Genomic DNA, 21,070 nt, shown 5'->3' with positions numbered 1-21,070 from the left:
ATGACACCACGTGACCGACCGCCAGACCATGGGCATTGGGCAACGGGTTACCAAACACATGTCCGGTACGGTACGGTATACAGTACTATACTGCACCTTGCAAAAGGCATGCTGCATATTTTAGTCACACCGCACGTCATCCATGTACGTATCGAGACACGTAGCTACAGTACTAAAAGAAGTTTACAGATGATTTCACTTTGGCAACGGACTGTAGTAACGTACTGTACACTGTAAACGGTGGAGTTGCAGCACGGCACTTGTTAGGGTGACTGTACGTACCGTACTGGACCGTAACAGGACAAGCACTGGCGTGCGTGTTGGCTCATTGGCGTTGTACTGGACGCTCTTTCTTTCAACTCTTCCTTCATTCACCAAAGGACGCGTGAGGAAGAAGGGAAAAAAAATCAACAAATTATCTTTTTCCTCATCTCAATTGGATCTTATTCTATCGTCAGTTTATCCGACGTTGTGTTGGATAGGTAATAAACGCCTAGAAGAAAATGGGTATCAAAATTTTAGATTATATTGCTCCTTTTGTAGCTTTCGTTCCTGAAATCGCGAAGCCTGAAAGGAAAGTTCAATTTCGAGAAAAATTACTATGGACTGCGATTACCCTTTTCGTCTTTTTGGTATGTTGTCAGATTCCACTTTTTGGTATCTTATCAAGCGATTCAGCGGATCCATTTTATTGGTTGAGAGTCATTATGGCTTCCAACCGTGGTACTTTGATGGAATTAGGCATTAATCCTATTGTAACTTCAAGTTTGATCATGCAGGTGTTAGCAGGAGCCAAAATTATCGAAGTTGGCGATTCTCCCAAGGAAAGGGCTCTTTTTAACGGTGCTCAAAAGTTATTCGGTATCATTATGACTGCCGGCCAAGCCATCGCTTACATGCTGACTGGTATGTATGGCAATCCAAGTGATCTTGGTACGGGTATTTGCGCACTCATCGTCATACAATTGGTCATTGCTGGTGTCATCGTCATGTTGTTAGACGAACTATTACAAAAAGGCTACGGTTTGGGCTCCGGTATATCGCTTTTTATTGCTACCAATATTTGCGAAACTATCGTGTGGAAATCATTTAGCCCCGCTACAATCAATACTGGACGGGGTACTGAATTTGAGGGTGCTGTTATCGCTCTATTTCACTTATTAGCCACCCGAAGTGATAAAGTGCGTGCCTTACGTGAAGCCTTATATCGCAATAACTTGCCCAACATGATGAACTTGTTTGCCACCATTTTTGTATTCTGTATTGTTATTTACTTCCAAGGCTTTCGTGTTGATCTACCAATTAAATCAGCTCGCTATCGTGGCCAGACTACATCTTACCCAATCAAATTGTTCTATACGTCCAATATGCCTATCATTTTACAGAGTGCCTTGGTTTCCAACTTTTACGTCATTTCTCAAATGTTATCCTTGAGATTCCGTGATAACATTTTCATCAATTTACTTGGCCGATGGGAAAATTACGAAGGAGGCGGCCCAGCTCGCGCCTATCCAGTTGGTGGTTTGTGCTATTACTTATCGCCGCCAGATACGACAGCTCATATAATCAGCGATCCTATGCATGCAGTATGTTACATCGTTTTTATGCTAACTTCTTGCGCTGTCTTTTCTAAATTATGGATAGATATTTCTGGTTCTTCCGCCAAAGATGTTGCTAAACAACTAAAGGAACAGCAAATGGTCATGAGAGGACACCGTGAAAAATCAATGATCCACGAATTAAACAGATACATTCCTACTGCTGCTGCATTTGGTGGCTTATGTATTGGTGCTTTATCAGTTTTGGCTGATTTTATGGGAGCCATTGGATCTGGTACTGGAATATTGCTTGCTGTCTCAATCATATATCAGTATTTTGAAACATTTGTTAAAGAACAAAGTGAACAAGGTGGCATGAGTACCATGTTATTCTAAAATTGATATTGTTAACCTGATTATGTTTCTTGTCTCGACTAATACAATATGTGACGTTATGTGCTACATTATTTGAAATTTCAAATGAACTGAATAAATTTTACTCTATATCCTATTTTCACCTGATAGATAGTTCTGATTGCTGTTTATTTCCGGTGAATTTTAAATTGATTGCCATCATTTGCTAGTTCGTGTTGTGTACCATTGATTATCTACTATACAGTAGGTATTTTGATAGTTTAATCGCTTTTAGCAGCCTCAGATTTTATGTATGGCTAGTTCACCGTGTAGTGGTTTTACAAGAGTGTACACTCCTCTATTGTGATATACTGTACTATCTTAGTAGAATTAAGGCGAAATGTTAGAATCTGCGAGTCTTGTCCAAGATCAGGTGTTTCACTTGTCCAATGGATTACTTGGGTTTACTAGTTTAACTTCAATTTGTTTTAAACAATCTGTGCTCGTACTTTCTGTAATTTGAAGTCTTAGGGTTGCTCTAGGGTGTTATCCAGTATTTCCTCTCCTAAGATAGGGATTCGGCTGACCTTGAAGAACTGTAGCATTAACAAACAGCTCATAGGAAATTCTTGTGATAGAGGCTTATTTTAAAAGGATTTTCAATCAGTGCACCATATACTATACAGTATAAACTGTAGATACGTGCTAGCATGTATCAAAGCGTCTCATCATGAATCTCACTAACTTAAATACAAAAGAGTTCAAGCAACAATCGTGATAGATGACTAAGATATTACTTCTCAGTCTACTTGTCAAAAAGCGTTTTGCACTACACTTACAGGGCTATGATATGGTGTATATCAATTGACTCATTGAACATCATTGTTGATAACACTTCATATACAGTATCGTTTACCTAAGTCTCCATTAACACTTCATAATTAATAAGCTAGAAATGGTGTAGCGCAAGGTAATGATATGGCTGTAATTCCTGTAATACGCGTCCCATCCCCCCCCTTTCCTGAAATATTAGGGTTATATTGATAATTTATAAATTTTTAAATTCGGTACGCATCAATTCTTCACCAGTGATCCTTGGGATGATAGTACACTAAGGTGTGCCATTATTTAAAATTTACTTGTTATTACACTCTATTATAAACCTTCCAGAACTGGAACATACCTTTTAGTCTACACTCTACAGTATGATATCTAGCAAATAGCCAACAATGTCAAATTGAAGTGATTCTATTTTACGTAATCCTAATGTGGGTATTTAGAATCTGGTAGCAGTTCCGTCACAGAACCCGCGATGCACTCGTATATTGACACAGATTAAAGTGAAGGCCGAGATTTCTTCGTTATTACATTAGTAATTGTTGTTTCAATACGATAATAATTAATAAGTATTACAATTAATCAAGACTGAAGTTATTACTCCAAAACTGAGCATGTAATTCGTCATTGAGTCGTTCGTTGGAATTTTTTCAGCAATCTCCAACTGTAGATGGTGTCCATTTTAGAAAAAGCTTTCATAACCTGTATTTTGGAATTTTAACGCTACTGATTTGTACTTTAGTAATGACTGTGAACAACTTCTTCAACTTCGATGTCGGGACTACTCCGAATAAGACTAATTTTAAGTGTCTGTGTACACTATGGAACCGCTAATAATATACTTTGATATTATCACTCTAAAGCACTGTCGTAGCCCGGAAAAATTATTCTTATTCGAATATTGCTATATAAGTCCAATGCGTCTAGCTTTTCGAGTATGTAAAACGAGACACAACCATAGGATATTATAAATTAGTGATGCACTGATTATTATTTTTTTATAAAAATTCCAAATCCTATTAAACTGATTACAGCACTCCAGCGTAGTATGTGATGTGATATTGAACGTTTGCACAGAATCTTCTCTATCCAGATCTCTTCTACTTGTACTGTATCTCTCTTCCCCTTCGTTTGCAAATGGTGTGAATTTCAATCACTGAAATTGGGTATTTTTCAAAATTTTGCATGATCAATAAATATCAAGAATGAACTACACTCCAAATTTAAAAGTTGTGCAGTTACCCTATTCTACTGTATAGGCCTGGATTGAAATACAATTCAACAATCTACACTCTATTTTGTACATTTTTACGCCAAAACTTCCCCAAATCGTATTTACTATACTCCATTCTGCTAGAAGGGATCATTGCAAACGTTTGTACAAATGGATATCAACTTTGTTGTTTCTGTAATCAAGTTACTGTCGTTGAGTAGAGTACATAGTAAATAGTGTGCTACAGTATCTTGTACTGTAGCCTGTCGAGTTGAAAAACAGTTGTCAATGTCTGATTGGTTAAAAACAGATGATGAAGATGAGACATGCTCAGTACAGATCAAGTCAGTGCGGAAGTAGGGATCAACCGTCAATGCAGTACAGTACAGTACCGTTAAGTGACGCTAGAGTTGGATCGTGACGATCCGGTAGTCGCAACGCAGGCTCAGTGCATTGTATTGAAAATGTACGAGTCGTCCATCCATGTCCTCTGTCCGCATATGCTGTCGTCCAGGACGACAGTATATACAGACAGAGGACATGGATGGATTGGCAAATCGACAATGCAGTACAGTACGGTACAGCGTGAAGTGACGCTGGAGTTCGATCGTGACGATCTGGTAGTCTCAACGCAGGCTCAGTATATTGTATTGAAAATGGACGATAGTACATTAATGTAAGTACATACAGACAGAGGACATGGATGGATTGGCAAACCGTCCATGCTGTACAGTACAGTACTGTACTGTACCGTGAAGTGACGCTGGAGTTCGATCGTGACGATCTGGTAGTCTCAACGCAGGCTCAGTACATTGTATTGAAAATAGACGACAGTATATACAGACAGAGGACATGGATGGACTGGCTGGTATCCTTTACCATTATAGAGACACACAACGTAAACACCTACGAGTCGTTGATCATCATCTAGTCATAGCGTATTGGCACGGAAATGGCGATTTAAAGCCAGCAATAAACCGCAGTCAGGTTGTCAAAAAGGCAGGTAGAAAGGCTATTAGGGAAGTCAATTCATTTGCAGTTTAAAGTCTTACCTATCCATCATACTGTGAAAGGTTGTTATGGCTACTAATTGACTTATTGAATGGGATAAGATTACAAAATTGTTGCAGGTTGCAGAACCGATTGATGAGTTAAATTCATTCTTGTGCAGGACATGGCAGCCGTTTCTCACGACTTTAACTCCTTGTTGAGCAAGTTTATTCAAACTGGTAGCGTTCGCTTTAAAGACTTCTCACACGTATGGAGACAAAGTAATTTTAGCTTTATCCACTGGTAAGCTAGTAGCATTACATTCAATGATCGTAGATGCATCAGTAACATAAATATTCGACTACATCATGCAGCCAGTGATGCCTACTGAATCAACCGTCCTTGACTAAGTAATCGACTATTTTTACGGTACTATCACCTACTTGGACTGTCTTGACTTGACATAGCCTTGTAATTTCGATACAATTCCTATAAATGGAGATCAAATTTTGCAAAGATACCATAATAAACCCTCTAGGATTGCAGATATGGATATTTGTGCAGTGATCCCAAGACAAGAGTAGAGTACAGTAATTCTTCTTATTTTACAAAATTGTCTTTATTTCTGAATACGAGTACAGAGCTGGACTGTTGTAACCTACAGTAATGTTGCTATTTGTTCACTTCATCAATAATATGGTAATAGAGTGTATAGTGGATAAAATAAAAGTTCTATGAGTACTTGATATTCCATGGAACTTCGTCAGCAACCTGGCTATAGTTGGCTGATGCACGTGTACATACACTTAGTTAGTATTCGTCTTATCGTTAATCCATGAATACGAAATGCGATTTGCACTTTGCAAGGTCATCTTCAGGCCTTACGCAATAAAAATAAAAGATAAAAATGTTAATTCTACACTTAGTTACGTTCACCACAGATCGTTACTACTATAGTTATCGCTATTATTGCACTAGTTCTAGGTAATGTCTGGATTGGGCTTGGGTCATTTTGAATAACCTGAATTAATCTTGTAATGAATACCCAATTATAACTCTTATGATTTCTTTTCAAAATGGTAAACTTTCCTGGTTCCTTCCTCAAGCATCCACCGCGATGGCTACTTTCGAAATAAGGTAAGACAGGATTGTTTTAGGTTCAAAAATTATTATACAGTACAGTATTGAATTATATTATTCGATCTAAAATCTTAGAAAGGAAGATCATCATTATTTGATCTTTAAATTGAAAACCTAAAATGACGCATTGCTAGAGCATAGGGCCACTCTAGTCTTCGTTTATGATACCTTTCGTACTACACTTATACTGTACAGTAGTTTGAGGTAGCTATAGTCAGACGCTCGGAAATGACTGTTAAAATACAGTAATACTATCATTCTGCAGCAAAGACCATAAAAAGCTTTCTTAAATGCCTCATGTAATTCTCAATTAGTTTACGTGCGAACTACTTTCAATCGCTTGTGAATATCTAAGTTCCTCATATGAATTTCAAATGAGAATTGGTGGCTTGTATCTCCTATATTCATTATACGCAACGCAACTTTGTGTCCCCAAAGTCAAGGTAAGTCGATAAAATAACTATAAAAGTGTACTGCTTAATATATGGTGCTATCCTACTTCAATTATGATAACATGTTATGTCCATAGATTCGCCTAACTGAAGCAATGTATCGCGAGTTGAATGTATTTCAGGAAACAATTCGGAAACATAATGTACGTTTGATATTACTCTAGATGTTCTGCTTCACACATCATTTTACTATCAAGATAGGAGGAAATTGAACTAAAATAGAAGCATTTCAATTTAATTGCAGCACCACGACGCAGACTTTATTTTAAGAATTTTACAAAATGGAAAAGCATTTCTATTTGTTGCAATGCCTACTAGAGTTGGTTTATTTTCCTAATTAGCTTAAAATTTTTTTCATTTGAAATTACGCCATAGTTATACAGTATTTTTCTCGATGAATGGCTTTCGATGATATTATGTTATCATTTTTCAGTTATGCCTTAATTCGAATCAGATTATTTCTCCGAGTGCGGAGAATGAATCAGAAGTCATATTAACCAGGAATGCCGTCTCAAACGCTATAGACATTGAATCGTTGCAGGTTAATCCTTATAGCTATTTACTTCAGCTTACAGTATAACTTATGAATACGCGTATTACTGTACAATCCTACTAGATATGCTTATTTTAGATAGTATTATACTGTAGATTAATGTTCGAACGTTAAACCTTACGCTTTTTTTGATATATTGTTAGAATCTTAGTGAAATTCATGAACAGTATGACGACCTTAAAAAGCAGATTGCTGCAAATGCAACAGGACAACTTCAACAAGTTGTCAACGTAGAGGATTGGCGAGAATCTCTTGGTAGAATTTCAGGAGAATTAATCCAGGAACTCATAGAGTAAATATCGATAACTTAGAGTTATCTAGCTACTACCAAGACTACAACTTATTAGTACACTTTGCGTTGTTCAGTAATGTAATTTTTCGATAACTAAATTGCATTTATGAAATTATCTAATCTTAGATTTCTTTTAATATATTGCTCATATCTTTAACTGATAAATAAGCTCTGTTCGTAATTATGAGAAACAGAAAAAAATTCGTAGCGAAAAGGTATAGTGATCTTTAATGGTGAATGTTATCATGATATGACTATTCCATTGAAATTAAAAATTAAATTACTTAACTACATTTACTGTTAGTCACTTCTTGGAAGTACGCATGCTGTGGATAATACATATATAAACGAGGTACGAATTGTACAGCATATTAATTATAGTAAGATGATACCATATCCAAATAGTAATATGTATGTCCTTTGAAATCCACTTGATAAAATCGATTATTATTTGTAAAAATTGCTAAATTCAGGAATCTACAAATCACTTCAATCGTCGAACCGAAATTGTATCAGCCGCTTATTCTACCATTAAAAAGGTGAGAAAGTAAGATAACAGGCGTGCTAATATGCTATGCACTTAATCTAACTTTATAGTCTATAACATGCAAATTGTTACGTCCTATTCCATGCTGCTGTAAAGTAGTTTGGATATTTCTACGTAAGTAAATCCGTTTAAGCCTGTAATACGTGTATAGTAGGTAATCAACTAAACTATCAGAATAATCGGGTGTCTGTACCTGGCCGACTGCTTAGCTTACATTATAGACGATTTTGCTTGATCACTTCGTGTATCAACCAAAGTTAATGCATTCTGCATAATTTAATGATAGCCAAATAGGAATTCAAGGAGATCAATGAAGGAAGGCAAGGATCATGAGGAAGATAATGCTGATAGGAGTGAGATAACCCGACAAGGAAAGAGAAAGTACAGGTCAACAAAATCGGCAAGAAAGTAAAACCTATGATTAATTACTGTTGACTACAATACAAGTAAGATGAGCAGACATGATTTAAGATTATTGACAATCACGAAAATGATATAGTATTTTGTGGAATATGATAGCTCTTTTGACGTAATACTGTCGCTTATCGACCAGTCTGGATATTTATATACTTAAAAAATGTTTAGTATTACCTTTCAAGGAGTATTCTTGCATACTAAGTAGCTTAATTGAGTTAGCACAGTACTATGCTAAGTACTAATTTCTCAGGTAATTTTAACATATTGGATGTATTGCACTGTATTTTATGTTGTATACACGAAATATCCTAGCAATGGATCCTATCGGCTCTGTTGTTTTTATCTTAACTTATAAATCTTTTGGAGCGAATGCGTCCTTATCAAGTGATAGTTAATACGAAGCGTGATTATGCCAAGATTACATATACGTTAAATCGTAGTTTTTATTTGAATTTTTTATCTGGTCATAATAATTGATACCTTCAGATTGACAAAGAATAAGCATCAATATTTATTCACCGCCTACTGAAAAGTACATCCTAAGGTTACTATGGATCATGACATTTCAAATTAATAAAGGATAACTATAATTATAGAACTAGCGTAATAATGCATCACTAGACAAGATGCAGTGTACAATGCATTGTGTATAGCACTAGCATTCCCAAACTACTGCATTATAAACTGTTTGCTTTCTTAATGTAAGCTTGTTTGGCCTCTTCTGTACTCATTCCTAAATTAGAAAATAGAGTCAAAATTTACAATCGGTTATGTTTCCTAACACAATACAGTATTTATATTTTAGAGTGTACTCTAACATTAGTATAAGTAATGTACAGTAGTATAGAAAAATTAAGATACAGTTCTATTTATGTCTATCGCTTACTAACCCTTCTTAGAATTCCATGAATCCCACTTGGCTCGATTCTTTTGATCAAAAAATCCAGGACGATCTACATAATTAAAAGATCATTAATTGATGTTAAAGTTGTCGTTCATTTTCATACTCATATTTGCTTAGATATATACGAAAAGCATATTTCAACGAATAGATAAATTCATGAGAAGCTCTTTTCTCTCCCTACTATTATGACCAGCGTAATGAGTAGGATAGCGTTGAAATGCAGTATACTTGTATATATGCAAATTTTAATAATAAGTTTAGCATTAAAAATTATCTCACTTTGGTGATCATTACAAATTATAACTTACCAGTGTTACAATCGCCAACAGTTGCCTGTTTGTAAAGACCGTATATTTCTAATAAATCCTCATTGGAAGGTTTACTTGCAAGATTGTTGATCTTATCTACCGCACTTTTGAATTCCTCCTTCAAATGTAGATATGAGGATTTAACGAATTTTAAAGCGATATTATTATTCAGTCGATCTTGTAAGGTAACAATAATATGTAATTGTGTAATTTTTAATTTATGGGTAGATTTGTCTTTAATATAATGCTGCACTTGAAGTACATAGTGTGAATATAATATGACAGATAGATAGATAGATAGTTTACATACAATTACAATTACAATTACAGTTGTGTATATAAAATTGAAGCACTGTTAATTGGCGTCAAACACAATGGTACTGTAGGACATAATGCTAATGGTTGGGTTTACAGAACTGACTTGCGATCCATATGTCTATCTTAGGTAACTTTCGATTGAGACTGCTAAAACACTAAAAATGCCTATAATTAATACTCAAGTTAGAGAGTTAATAGTATTGAAAACCAATTTGTAAAATGCGAGTGGAAATTTCGCTGCCAATCTCATAATTTTAAACTTTGGATCGCAAATATTGTATTAGTCTATCAGTATAGTTGCAGTCATGAAAAACACTCGTATGTTTCGTAGCAGGCAGATGTTGCTGTTGACTATTATTAGTTTTGAAAATACCACGACTACATACGAAAGATATTGTAGTATTCGGAAGAATAATCTGCGAACGTATATTAAGTTAACAATACCAGTAGACGAAAACTGAATAATTCTATTTTATAGTTTACATTCTACGTATACGTGTACTATAATGCGTATAATTTATTTTTACAGTACAGTATTGGTTTTGCATTGCTGTAGGGTAGGTATGTTGACTTGATTTTAGATTTTCTGTAGAAGCATGAGCACAGCTTTTCGATCAGGTTAGGCAGTAGGATGGTAAAGATGCATGCCTGTTTACACTATATGTGCATTTTAGCCCTTTGGATCGAACGATTGATCCCTTGTTATATTTGTAATCAAAATCGAAGAATAACAACACTTCTAAAGACCACTCTGCAGTCCATAGTCCGTAGTATGCAATACGCTCAACACTGACCGTCACTTATGTCCATTGACAGCTTCTCATTTATAATTAATACTTTAAGTTAATTGACCTACAGTCAGTTTTTGTTCATCTGTCCAATCTGGTGAACAACAATGAAGTCAATGATTCATTATTTGATGATCAGACAATATCAACATCAGCTAGTCTGGTTGAACACAAAATCATGATGGCAATTAGGAATCTCCCATTTCCATAGGATTGTCATTGAATAAGAAATTTTTCACGACTGTATTTAGTTAATGAGTTGTATTCAATTTAAAAAGGCAGGATATAGAACGAACAAAAAGGAAAAATGATGAACAGCTTAAAATAACTTCATGGAGAGCTTTTCAACAATCCTTCTATATTGTACTCTTCATCAATCCGTTATCGCCATGGCACTGCGACACTGTTTACGACTATGTCTATACTCCCTACGGTAAAAGCGTCCTATTTTAAGGTTCAACTTTCCGACATAAGTGTACTGGGAAAACTCAAATCAACTAACATCCAAATCTACCATTTCAATGACTGCTTTACTCTCATTTAGTACTGGTAACAGCTGAGATTAAATGATTTCTTGATCCATTTTAACGCTACTTACTTCCATTCTAACGTTGTTGTTGTTTTTTTCCGCTTTCCAGGTACCTTCTTGCAGCTCGTTGGAAACCAGTCAAGTGCAGAAATGGATCTGGCCGATCGATTTATGTACTGGTTGCACGCGGCGAGGGTCTGTGTGTAAGCGCATGCACCTTTTAGTCATGCCTATAGTACTGACTGTGTAGTGTATCATGTTAGCAATGCAGTGTATAGTACAGTGGAGATTTTTTTACTTATGCAAACAATCCGGACGTCCGTCCTATGAGCCATAAATAAATAAAAACAAACAAACAAATACCAATAACTCTCTTCTCTCGACTCTTCTCGATGCCTTCTGTAGTATTGACAAGAACTTTTCTGCTTCGCTATGCTATGGACTACTAAATGCAGTGTTCTGTTTAGTAGTCCATAGCTGTACACAACTATTTCAATCGTATGTCAACGTTGATCATGGGATAGGATGATTCCTTGCCAAATACTGCGTCGATGTGCTGCGAGAATCATCCATTTTGTTTGTCTTCTTTTGTTGCAAGTCAATGCCCTTGAAATTGCAATCATCTAAATGCTGTGGGATAGAGTGGAATGGGCCTCGATCCTTTCTCGATGCTCTTTTAAGAGCACAGTGTAGACTGAGGAATACTTCAAATTGCGTTCAATTTTCACCTTTTTAAAGGGGATTAGCTTACAATACACAATCCTTTTAATTAAATTAGAATTAGTGTGAGTTTCTCTTTGTTGTCATCATGTCCATCGGAGGTAGAACAACAGTAAAAAGTATCTAGTTCACCTCCCCCCATTACAGTAGCTGTCAATCGATATAGTGTTCTCGGCCGGTATAATTAATTATCATATCGTATTTCTCATGAGTGATCTGAAGAGATTATACTATGCTACATTTACTCCATTCTTTGGTTAGTTCAAATAATGCCTTGGATTAATCCTACTTCGTATACTAAAACCTTCTCACCGCACATGACGATGATCTTCTAATATTACACTGCATACGCGTATTCTTGTATACGAATAGAATCGCTAGAGTATTGTTATTACAGTACTGTATATCGCATTTATACCTCGAAGAAATTATACTATAGTATACCACAACGACTGCTGTACGTTGTATATTAGGCTTATCGTAAAACCTTCTCGTTCTTGTATTACAGTAGTCACTAATCGATAGAATGTTATTACAGTATTAATAATGGATATTTAGAAGGCTATAGAACGTATCACTAAAGTGTAATCATGCATCATTAGAAATACTGCCATGCTCCCTGCCACATTTTTTTCCGATTAATTTATCCGCCTTCTTCATCCAATTTTCCTTGGCTTGTTCTTTAGATATTCCTAAGCGAAAGAAAGCGTAAATTTGTTCGCTAGTTTTACGAATTTATTATAAGTTGTGTATAGACCCTATACGGGTGTGTAAAACTAAAGAAATTGAAGTTACGAATCAGATGTTTGTCCCCTTTTTCACTCGTGTACCTTATTACCTAATATACACGTTAAATGCACGTATTAAATATGTATAGTATCGCCTGCTGTTCACTACCGTAGTAATATGCTGTTACCCTTACCCAACAAGAATTTTCGTGCTAGTTTAGTTTTAGACTGATAAGTTTTATTGTTAAGAACTGATTTAATGCAATACTACAATTATATACGTACCACCATTTGCCGGCTGAATGTACCCTTATCAAATTATACCGAGGGACCAACAATAGATACGTGGATCATTTTACTATAATATAGTGCATTAGCTTTCTAAATTCTAATCTACAGTAAATTACTAAATAATTCAGTACTGCTTCACTATATTATACGTACTTAATATGCAGCACTACGTAGATCGTAATGTTTTCATTATAGTATCTTTCAATTCTGATAGATAATGAACATTATGTACTACAGCATAACTGCACGCTTTAGCGGATAGCGACTCTAAGCATCGTATCAAGAAGTAAAATTATAGTATATTCAAGTACCTATTGATGGAATTACTTTATCATTGAACACATAAAACACAGGTAAAAGTTATAGGCAGTAATTAGTTTACTTCCAGATAACGCAAGATATTTCTTGCGTTACAATGTAGACATTTCCAGAAAAAGTTATTAATTATCGCATCATTATACTGTACAGTGTACATAGCAAAATACGTATCTTTGCCCTTACAGGTATCCAATGGATCATATAGACAACTATGAGCTTGGCAATAAATAAGTCACTCAAATCATTTAGGTGGTAAAAAACCAATCGTTCATTCACTCATTCATTTAATTATGATTTTGCAATAATCACGACAAGAGATATATGGAACAGAGTTATTTCATGCTATTTAGCCACAAAGCTCTCATTTACATTACTAAGATCGAGTAAGCCATTAAGTGTCACACTGCGCATTTTACGCGATGTAGTTGTACTCATCTTGTCTTCCCTCATTTCTCTTCATGTAATCTTTCTCGATCAGAAGTTCAATGCATTTCTAACAATGATATAGTACCACGTTAAGAATTTAAGCTTTTATTCCGTAGATACTTGTATAGCATAGATTAGAATAGTAATTCGAAAACTTACCTTAATAAGCACAATGGAGGGCGAAAATCTATTAACTGACATCTTAATGACCTAACAGTCAGGTTAAAATGAGAATAAGGAAACTTTTGCAATCTATGACTATACGATATCACACGCATTAAATAAATTTTTAACCTCTTCTAAAAGGGAGTTATGATTTAAGACTTTTCGCGATTTCATTATTCGAACTATTGTTGCCTGCAAGTTACATATAAACATTTAATTACTTAGACACCGAAACACTCAATTGCAAAGTTATCCATGCTTTTTACCTGTAGGAATAATTTCCTCTCTTCTTCAATTCTACTGTGAACCTTGGTTATTTCCTGAAGAACATAAAAAATAGGTAAATTATCTCTACTATTTTAAATTAGATGGATAAGGGGAGCAATTAAAAATCCTTTACCTGAGGACTCTCACGTATAGACGATGATGCTATCTTAAATTTTGTGCGTTTATTACCAAATTCTAAATTCAGCTTATAACTATTACCTTCACGGGAATTTTCCTATAATTACGATACATTCTTTTAAAAAATTTTTGCTGTAACAGAACATTCATTAAAAATTCTAACTTTAATTAGAATTTTTGCTGCTTCTAGACTGGAGAGAGTTCTAATTAATTCCTTTTCAGTCAATTGCGTCCACGTTGCGATATCTCTGTTGCAATTGTACCAACTTTATATTAGAAAAGTATAGCTTTAACGGTTTAATATAGTTTACATTCAGTGATTGACCTACCGTCCTGTATACGATAAAGCATTGTTGTATAAAAGTAAAACTGCCATCTGATAAGTTGTTGTAGTGACATAGTAACCCTTCTTTAGATAGGTCATACGAAGTTCAGCTAAAAAGGGATTTAACAAATTGCAGCATTGGTTAGTTTTACAGAAAACTGCATACGAATTATAAACACTTCGCTCTATAAGTATTAAATTTTACCAGTAGAGAGGTAAGGTAACCAAACTAGTTTTCTTCCACGGTGTAACGAGGTGCAGTAGTATTCTTCGAACTGAAAAAAGATTTAAGATTAACTCTAAGTGAATATTTTATTGTATCAAACTTAGAATAATACCGTTGTGAGCGATCTTTCCAGATCTGGTGGTATAGAATATGGCGAAGAAGTTTGATTTAAAGGCCAGGCTCCAGACTGGTAACGGTAACAGAAACAAAAAGTCAGCAGTTTTAAGTGATATATTATTGCATGACTACATACCTGTAGGACGCTGGCGCTAAAATTCACGGTTAATTTGATGTTTTTCTTATTCAAATAAGATGAAAATTCGCTGTTTACACCTTCGTTCAAACGTATATCTGTGAACATTTGATGTAGTCGGCTTGTATACTCGTAACCACAAATAATCTGATATTCAAAGAAGATATTACAATCAAATGTGGCTATGTATATCCGAGATCTAGACAAATTTGAGTATTTTACTTAATTTTTAATACCTTTAATTTTTTTATCATTTCTTCCTCAGCATCCAACGATATCGATCCATTCATAATCAATCGCTTAGCTAAGAATTTGCTATAGAACTAAATATAATCAATGAATGAGATTTGCGATCTGTAGTAGCTAAAATAGCCTTCTGCACTACTCTTCGAATGGAAATCGCTACTTAAATTGTAGAAGCAAAACTTGAACTAATACCTTCTGAAATAGGTCCTTATCGTCCACATATTTAAATAGGTTAATCTGAAACGATAAATTTGAGTAAGAAAAGCTATAAATCAAACAGGAAGAGTAAAACGTATTTCGGCTTCTTTATTAACCACGTGAGATTGCTTATCATCCAACTCAGCATCACTCCAGTTTTTCGAACCTTTCTTTAAAAGAATGTCCGCGTATCTAGCGAGCTAATAAAAAAATGTTACATTAGTCAGACAGAAACGACCCGAATAAAACTGATCAATAGAATTAATTGAAAAAGCTACGGTATCATTTACAATTTCAGCAGCCCTGATAGGAGTACTGGAAGAGTTCGAATGATTTATTACAGCTCTGATGGCCTATTTTTTAAATAATGATGTCATTTGATACTGCCTTAAATTAATAAATATATCTATATATCAAATATTCTGGCCAGCTTTAGTTTACTTTTCCAAAGATTGTCTTAAATTCCGGATCTTCCTCAAAAGCCTGTTGGATCAGTGTCGAAAATCTATCGGATACCTTAAGCATAGCATTCACATAATCTTCACAAGTCTACAATACGACATTTAAAGAAAATTTGTTAATAATTTAATATGCTTTATTTAAAATTGTATGGAAAGATTCGATCTGCTACAATCTTCAATTCATCGTACGTTTTCCTTCCGTAGGTCAGCAGTGACTTCAACGCCTAAAACATTTTTACTTTATTACTAGTGTTGCGTACTATTTCGTATTATATAATATTTAGTGCGTGGTATCAAGTTTACTTTTCTGAATAAATTTATAACAAGCAACTTACCAATTCTTTTGATATGACTTTCTATCTCCTGAAGCATAACTTTTAGACCATTATCAACCAATCTCAGTAATTTATATAAACAGTTTAAATCTATAAGTGATATATGTAAATCAATTAGATACATTGTCTGGAATCTATTATTGGCACTGCAACTGTAAAATATGATATACCGAAGGCTCTGAAATTTAATTACAATCCATTATTACGCTAAAGATCTATTATATAAAAAGTCCAATGCTTACCGTCGATTAACTCATTTTTTACAAGTCGTGCACATTCGCAGTTGAGATAGTCTATCTGTTCAGCTGTTAGTCGTGATATGCACGCTTTCAGTACTTTACTATGCGAACTAACATGAAAAAATTTCTGACACCGGTGTTGCTCAGCATCAATTCTATTCTTAACCTGCGAAAATGTAATGTGACACATAGATTGTTTAGCAACTTTAAATAGGTAAATAACAGCTATCTATATTCGTATTATAAAATGTAAGCTTTACATACGGCCTTTATGAATCCTGAAAAATCATAAGATTCCCTTAGTCGAGCAAGCTCACGAGCATAGAAATTTTTTGTCTCTTCCAGGAGCCGAGCTTCAAATACCGATTGATAAAACTACAGTGAAGTATATTTTGTCGGTTATAAGATAATGTTCTCAGTAGATTTGTAAAGGATATCCGTAAGGATTATATATTAATTTCATCTATTTTTATGTATTAAATAAATACAAAATTACTATACAATTGTCTTTCCTAATGGATAATAGCCTACCTTGAGAGATGTTACTTCATCCCCTTTTACATTAACTGTAAATTGATGATATCAAACAATAAATTAGGCATAATTGTCAGAATGTATCTGATAGAGTGTTATCTACTGTATACCATTATAACTACTAGCGATAAAATTTAATTTAGAGTTCAACGAATTTACCAAACGAATGGATAACACCCTGTACTAAATCTGCAACAGGAATATTTTCTTCTTTACGATCACTGTGAAGTGTTTAGATAAGAATCATTATATATAGATTTATATAAAACGTCATAGAAGACAGCATGATATTACAACGGCTAGTAACAATTAGTCATAACAACATTCAAATTTGAAATATTAAAAAATATCAGTTCATAGGGTAGCTACAAACTTTTCTATGGCAGCAAGTAAAACATTGACCAATTCAACTTGGTATTCCTCAATGATTATTTCCTGCCATTGCTGCATGGCAATCTGTGTTAAAAAATATTCAATAATTGATGGAATAATGAATTTGTTAACAATGATGATAACCATTCGTAAATTAATGCACATTACTATTAGAACTGCATGTAACAATTTACAACATAGTGACTAATATTGTAATAAAAAATTTGAAAATTAGCGTGTCTAATTACTTGTCCAATTTCTGCTGGTAGCTCCTCATTCTCTTGGCTTGAATAGGGCATCTGTTCATAAGAGCTGTCGCTTCCATGCATATAATTGCGACTACGATTGAGATACCTGGTAGATGATAGAAACAAGATTTAGTAAAAAACTACTTGAACCTGCGTACATATTCGACAGCTAGACTCGATAATGAAAAATAGTTAATAAGGATACAATAAGTGGAGAATAAAGGGCCGGATTGCATGTAATATTTATTAAGAAGTAAGGTTGTACGCGTATTGCAATCATTTTACTAGCGCGTGATTACGGTTACTGTAGTGCCTTGTTTTGTTAAATCACATAATTCTGTACTAAAATCAGTTATAATTTCTTGCTTTCGTTATATCTATATGAATACTTTTCAATTTTAAGCTACATAAATATCAATTATTTCATATGTAATCGTTGACAACGCTACATTTATAACACTTATAACTAAATATGCTATTAAACATACGTAAACATGGAATTGAGATAACTGGCTCCAGAGCTAAATTTTATCCAATATTCATAATATTTTTTCAGTAAAGCTTGCGAGTATACACCAGTCAGCTACAATTGGCGAATAAGAGATTAGTATAGTGATGATGAAATATATTGGAACGCTGCAGTCAAAATATCAATTGCGATCATGTGATTGATGAATAATTACTGTATTACATTATTGTAGAAAGGACCCTATTTTATGAGACGATTTACGGTACAGTGTATAAATTTAAGGGTAAAGTCAAATTCACATCACTGGAATTACGACGTGCATTATGACATTTTAGTAATATTATTACTGCTATGCCCTTTAGCCTTTAATTTTAGCAGAGTAGGATGCTGCCTTTTAAATCTAAGTTAGTACATTCTAAAAGTTCCACCATGTAGCTAATATGTAATTAAAATTAATTATTTGTCTCATCATACTAATCAGCAGCATTAAACTATTTCGCTATTAAAATAGGCAAGTAATTCTTTGATGGCCTAAATATAAAAAGAGTACATTTCTAGTTTTGCGTCATCACATCCTTGCGTGACTTGTACATGCGAAAATATTTCTAAGGCATAAGACTAAGCATAGCGCAGCCATAACTTGATATTGTATTGACATGTTACTAAACTATATCTTTAGACATAGTGTGATTCAGCATGTACCGTGTATGCAGTAGTAACATCAGTCCTTTCATTCAACTTACCTCCTTTTTAATATGGGTAATATGGGAAATAAGGAATTCCTTGCAATCGTTGTAAATACGCTCGATATATTCCGAAGAAGAGATGCAAATAGAGTAAATATCACTTTTTTCATGAGCGAGTAAGAAATTTTGACATTAAAGAAAATATCTCCAAGTCATAGTCATGTATTAGTACATAGAGAATATAATAGTCAGGTTATCGCCATTAACTCTTGGAGAGTAGTACAAGTTTGAATTGATCCCTATTCTTTCCTTGTTTTGAAATTGAGCTAGCACAGCTACTGCAATAGACTATCCATGATGATAGTAATAGTTAGTTACCAGATATAATTGTAATTGAAGCTATTTTAATCTCCTGTAACACTGGATATTAACTACTTTTACCTATGTACAGTGTTGTAATATTGATCATCATGGTGAGTAGGTATAATTTTAGTTTTAGTTTACAAGTTATTTACTGATCGCTACAGACTACACAGAATCATGTTGACACAATACTGTTACAGTAGTTCATGATAGCAAGAATGAAGTAAGATAGTCCATCAGAATGATAGGAAAGTCATTGTAACTTACATGATTATTTCATCGATTGATCAATTTTATAGTACTGTCATGATTAAGAGATCAAGGCATTCTACCCTATTGATCGATCATAGGGTAAAGTAACATGACTGCTAGTATTGCATCCATTTGGTCATGGCGCTACAGTACTGTATAGGCTTGCCTAGGACAATCATGTCAACACACTAATCCTGTAAGGTCGTTTACTATTGGATTGCAACAATTTTAAGGTTGAAAATGAATATCTGGCTAACAAATAATAGACCTATGATGTTAAGGATACGATATACTATCGCTCCATATAATTCGATCCACCGGTTTCAATGTAAGAACATCAAAGATGACTTTTCGCAATGACGCCCAAGTTGCGTCGTAGTCGATGCTTTTCCTCATCATTTTGCTTGGATTACTCAACAATCCGCGTTATTGCCTTAAGATAGAAGTAATAATTGAAATCTTGACTACGATATTGTTCTCCACTTTTTGAATTGTTGAAGGCACGAAAATGTTGTTTGTAAGATTACATGAACAGTAAGTTAGGTAAGTGATGATGAGGCTTTGAGCGAGTAACTATGATGGCAGCCAAGACTCCATTACCCATAGCAAGACGAAATGGGCAATATCCACTTTACCAGTACAGTGTACAAATGGGCAGGGGATTGCATACAAGATCAACCCGCTGTTCCGTACAGTATACTGCAGTATTCCCAGCGGTGATGTAGGGTGCATTGTACTGTACCATGGACAACTACAGTACTGTGACAGACGGTGGAGACTAGACCATGGACCACTTGGACGTCCTTCTGGTGGTCCGTGCCTGCTGGAAATTGCATTCCAGTCCAGTACGCTGTACTGGACTGGAACAACTGAACTGTTTCAACGGCTTGGACCACTTGGGCCTCCTTCTGGTGGTCCGTGCCTGGAATATTGTACTGTAGTACAGTACACTAATAAGTACAGTTTCAACAGCTAGGACCACTGGACAGACCTTGGGCGTCCTTCTAGTGGTCCGTGCCTGCAGGAATAACTGTACTGTTTCAACGGCTTGGAACACTGGACAGACCTTGGACCTCTTGGGCCTCCTTCTGGTGGTCCGTGCCTGCAGTAAATTGCATTCCAGTCCAGTAGACAGTACAGTTTTAACAGCTTGGACCACTTGGGCGTCCTTCTGGTGATCCGTGCCTGCTGGAATTGCGTATGGGCACTTAACCGGTCTGTTCAGTGGTCCAAGCTGTTGAAACTGTACAGTACTACACAGCTGGAATACTGTACAGTACTGTACAGTTTCAACAGCTTGGACCACTTGGGCCTCCTTCTGGCGGTCCGTGCCTACAGTACTGTAGAGTGTAGACCGTGTAATTTGCATTCCAGTCTAGTACTGTACAACTGGAATACTGTACTGTACTGTCTGTAGTACAGTTTCAACAGCTTGGACCACTGGACAGATCCGGACCACTTGGGCCTCCTTCTGGTGGTCCGGTACTGTACTGTACAACGTACTGGACTCTACAGTATACTGTACTGTAGTACAGTTCCAACAGCTCTGAACATGAAGGCAGTTTTCGGACTCTAATTCTTCTTCTTACTTACCTCTACGGCTTTGACGGAGTTTTATAGTACGTGCTTA

At 35.2% G+C, this 21,070-nt stretch overlaps 4 protein-coding genes across 4 annotated transcripts; 2 read left to right on the top strand and 2 right to left on the bottom strand.

The window, feature by feature from the left end:
- On the top strand, window positions 1-2,048 carry TRIADDRAFT_63808 (uncharacterized protein; the record flags this gene model as incomplete). Its single annotated transcript, XM_002111253.1, has 2 exons — window positions 1-70; window positions 544-2,048. The coding sequence occupies 2 exons, from the start codon at window positions 1-3 to the stop codon at window positions 1,932-1,934; spliced, it is 1,461 nt and encodes a 486-aa protein (XP_002111289.1). The 3' UTR covers window positions 1,935-2,048.
- Window positions 2,049-6,049: 4,001 nt separating this feature from the next.
- On the top strand, window positions 6,050-8,328 carry TRIADDRAFT_55104 (uncharacterized protein; the record flags this gene model as incomplete). The annotated part of the gene is made up of 9 exons (XM_002111252.1): window positions 6,050-6,069; window positions 6,428-6,515; window positions 6,602-6,667; window positions 6,958-7,065; window positions 7,221-7,369; window positions 7,539-7,584; window positions 7,674-7,721; window positions 7,843-7,908; window positions 8,203-8,328. 9 exons carry the CDS (start codon window positions 6,050-6,052, stop codon window positions 8,326-8,328), a joined length of 717 nt encoding a protein of 238 aa, XP_002111288.1.
- A 444-nt stretch (window positions 8,329-8,772) lies between these two features.
- TRIADDRAFT_35747 (expressed hypothetical protein) lies at window positions 8,773-11,320 on the bottom strand. The gene is made up of 4 exons (XM_002110717.1): window positions 11,250-11,320; window positions 9,546-9,663; window positions 9,224-9,286; window positions 8,773-9,066 (listed from the first exon to the last, which is right to left on the bottom strand). The coding sequence occupies exons 1-4, from the start codon at window positions 11,253-11,255 to the stop codon at window positions 9,011-9,013; spliced, it is 243 nt and encodes an 80-aa protein (XP_002110753.1). The 5' UTR covers window positions 11,256-11,320; the 3' UTR covers window positions 8,773-9,010.
- Window positions 11,321-13,649: 2,329 nt separating this feature from the next.
- On the bottom strand, window positions 13,650-19,836 carry TRIADDRAFT_22645 (uncharacterized protein; the record flags this gene model as incomplete). Its single annotated transcript, XM_002110716.1, has 24 exons — window positions 13,650-13,730; window positions 13,823-13,873; window positions 13,958-14,020; window positions 14,095-14,148; window positions 14,229-14,330; window positions 14,397-14,481; window positions 14,563-14,668; window positions 14,764-14,833; window positions 14,897-14,971; window positions 15,038-15,184; window positions 15,274-15,360; window positions 15,476-15,520; window positions 15,598-15,681; window positions 15,772-15,834; window positions 15,923-16,030; window positions 16,246-16,367; window positions 16,520-16,682; window positions 16,781-16,891; window positions 17,202-17,271; window positions 17,424-17,506; window positions 17,671-17,776; window positions 18,159-18,253; window positions 18,883-18,985; window positions 19,727-19,836. 24 exons carry the CDS (start codon window positions 19,834-19,836, stop codon window positions 13,650-13,652), a joined length of 2,184 nt encoding a protein of 727 aa, XP_002110752.1.
- Window positions 19,837-21,070: the final 1,234 nt, after the last annotated feature.

This window comes from Trichoplax adhaerens, genomic scaffold (genome assembly GCF_000150275.1).
Source record: "Trichoplax adhaerens TRIADscaffold_3 genomic scaffold, whole genome shotgun sequence".
NCBI classification, from domain to species: domain Eukaryota; kingdom Metazoa; phylum Placozoa; class Uniplacotomia; order Trichoplacea; family Trichoplacidae; genus Trichoplax; species Trichoplax adhaerens.
Note: the sequence above shows the minus strand (reverse complement) of the source record. Positions and strands in the feature narration are given on the sequence as shown.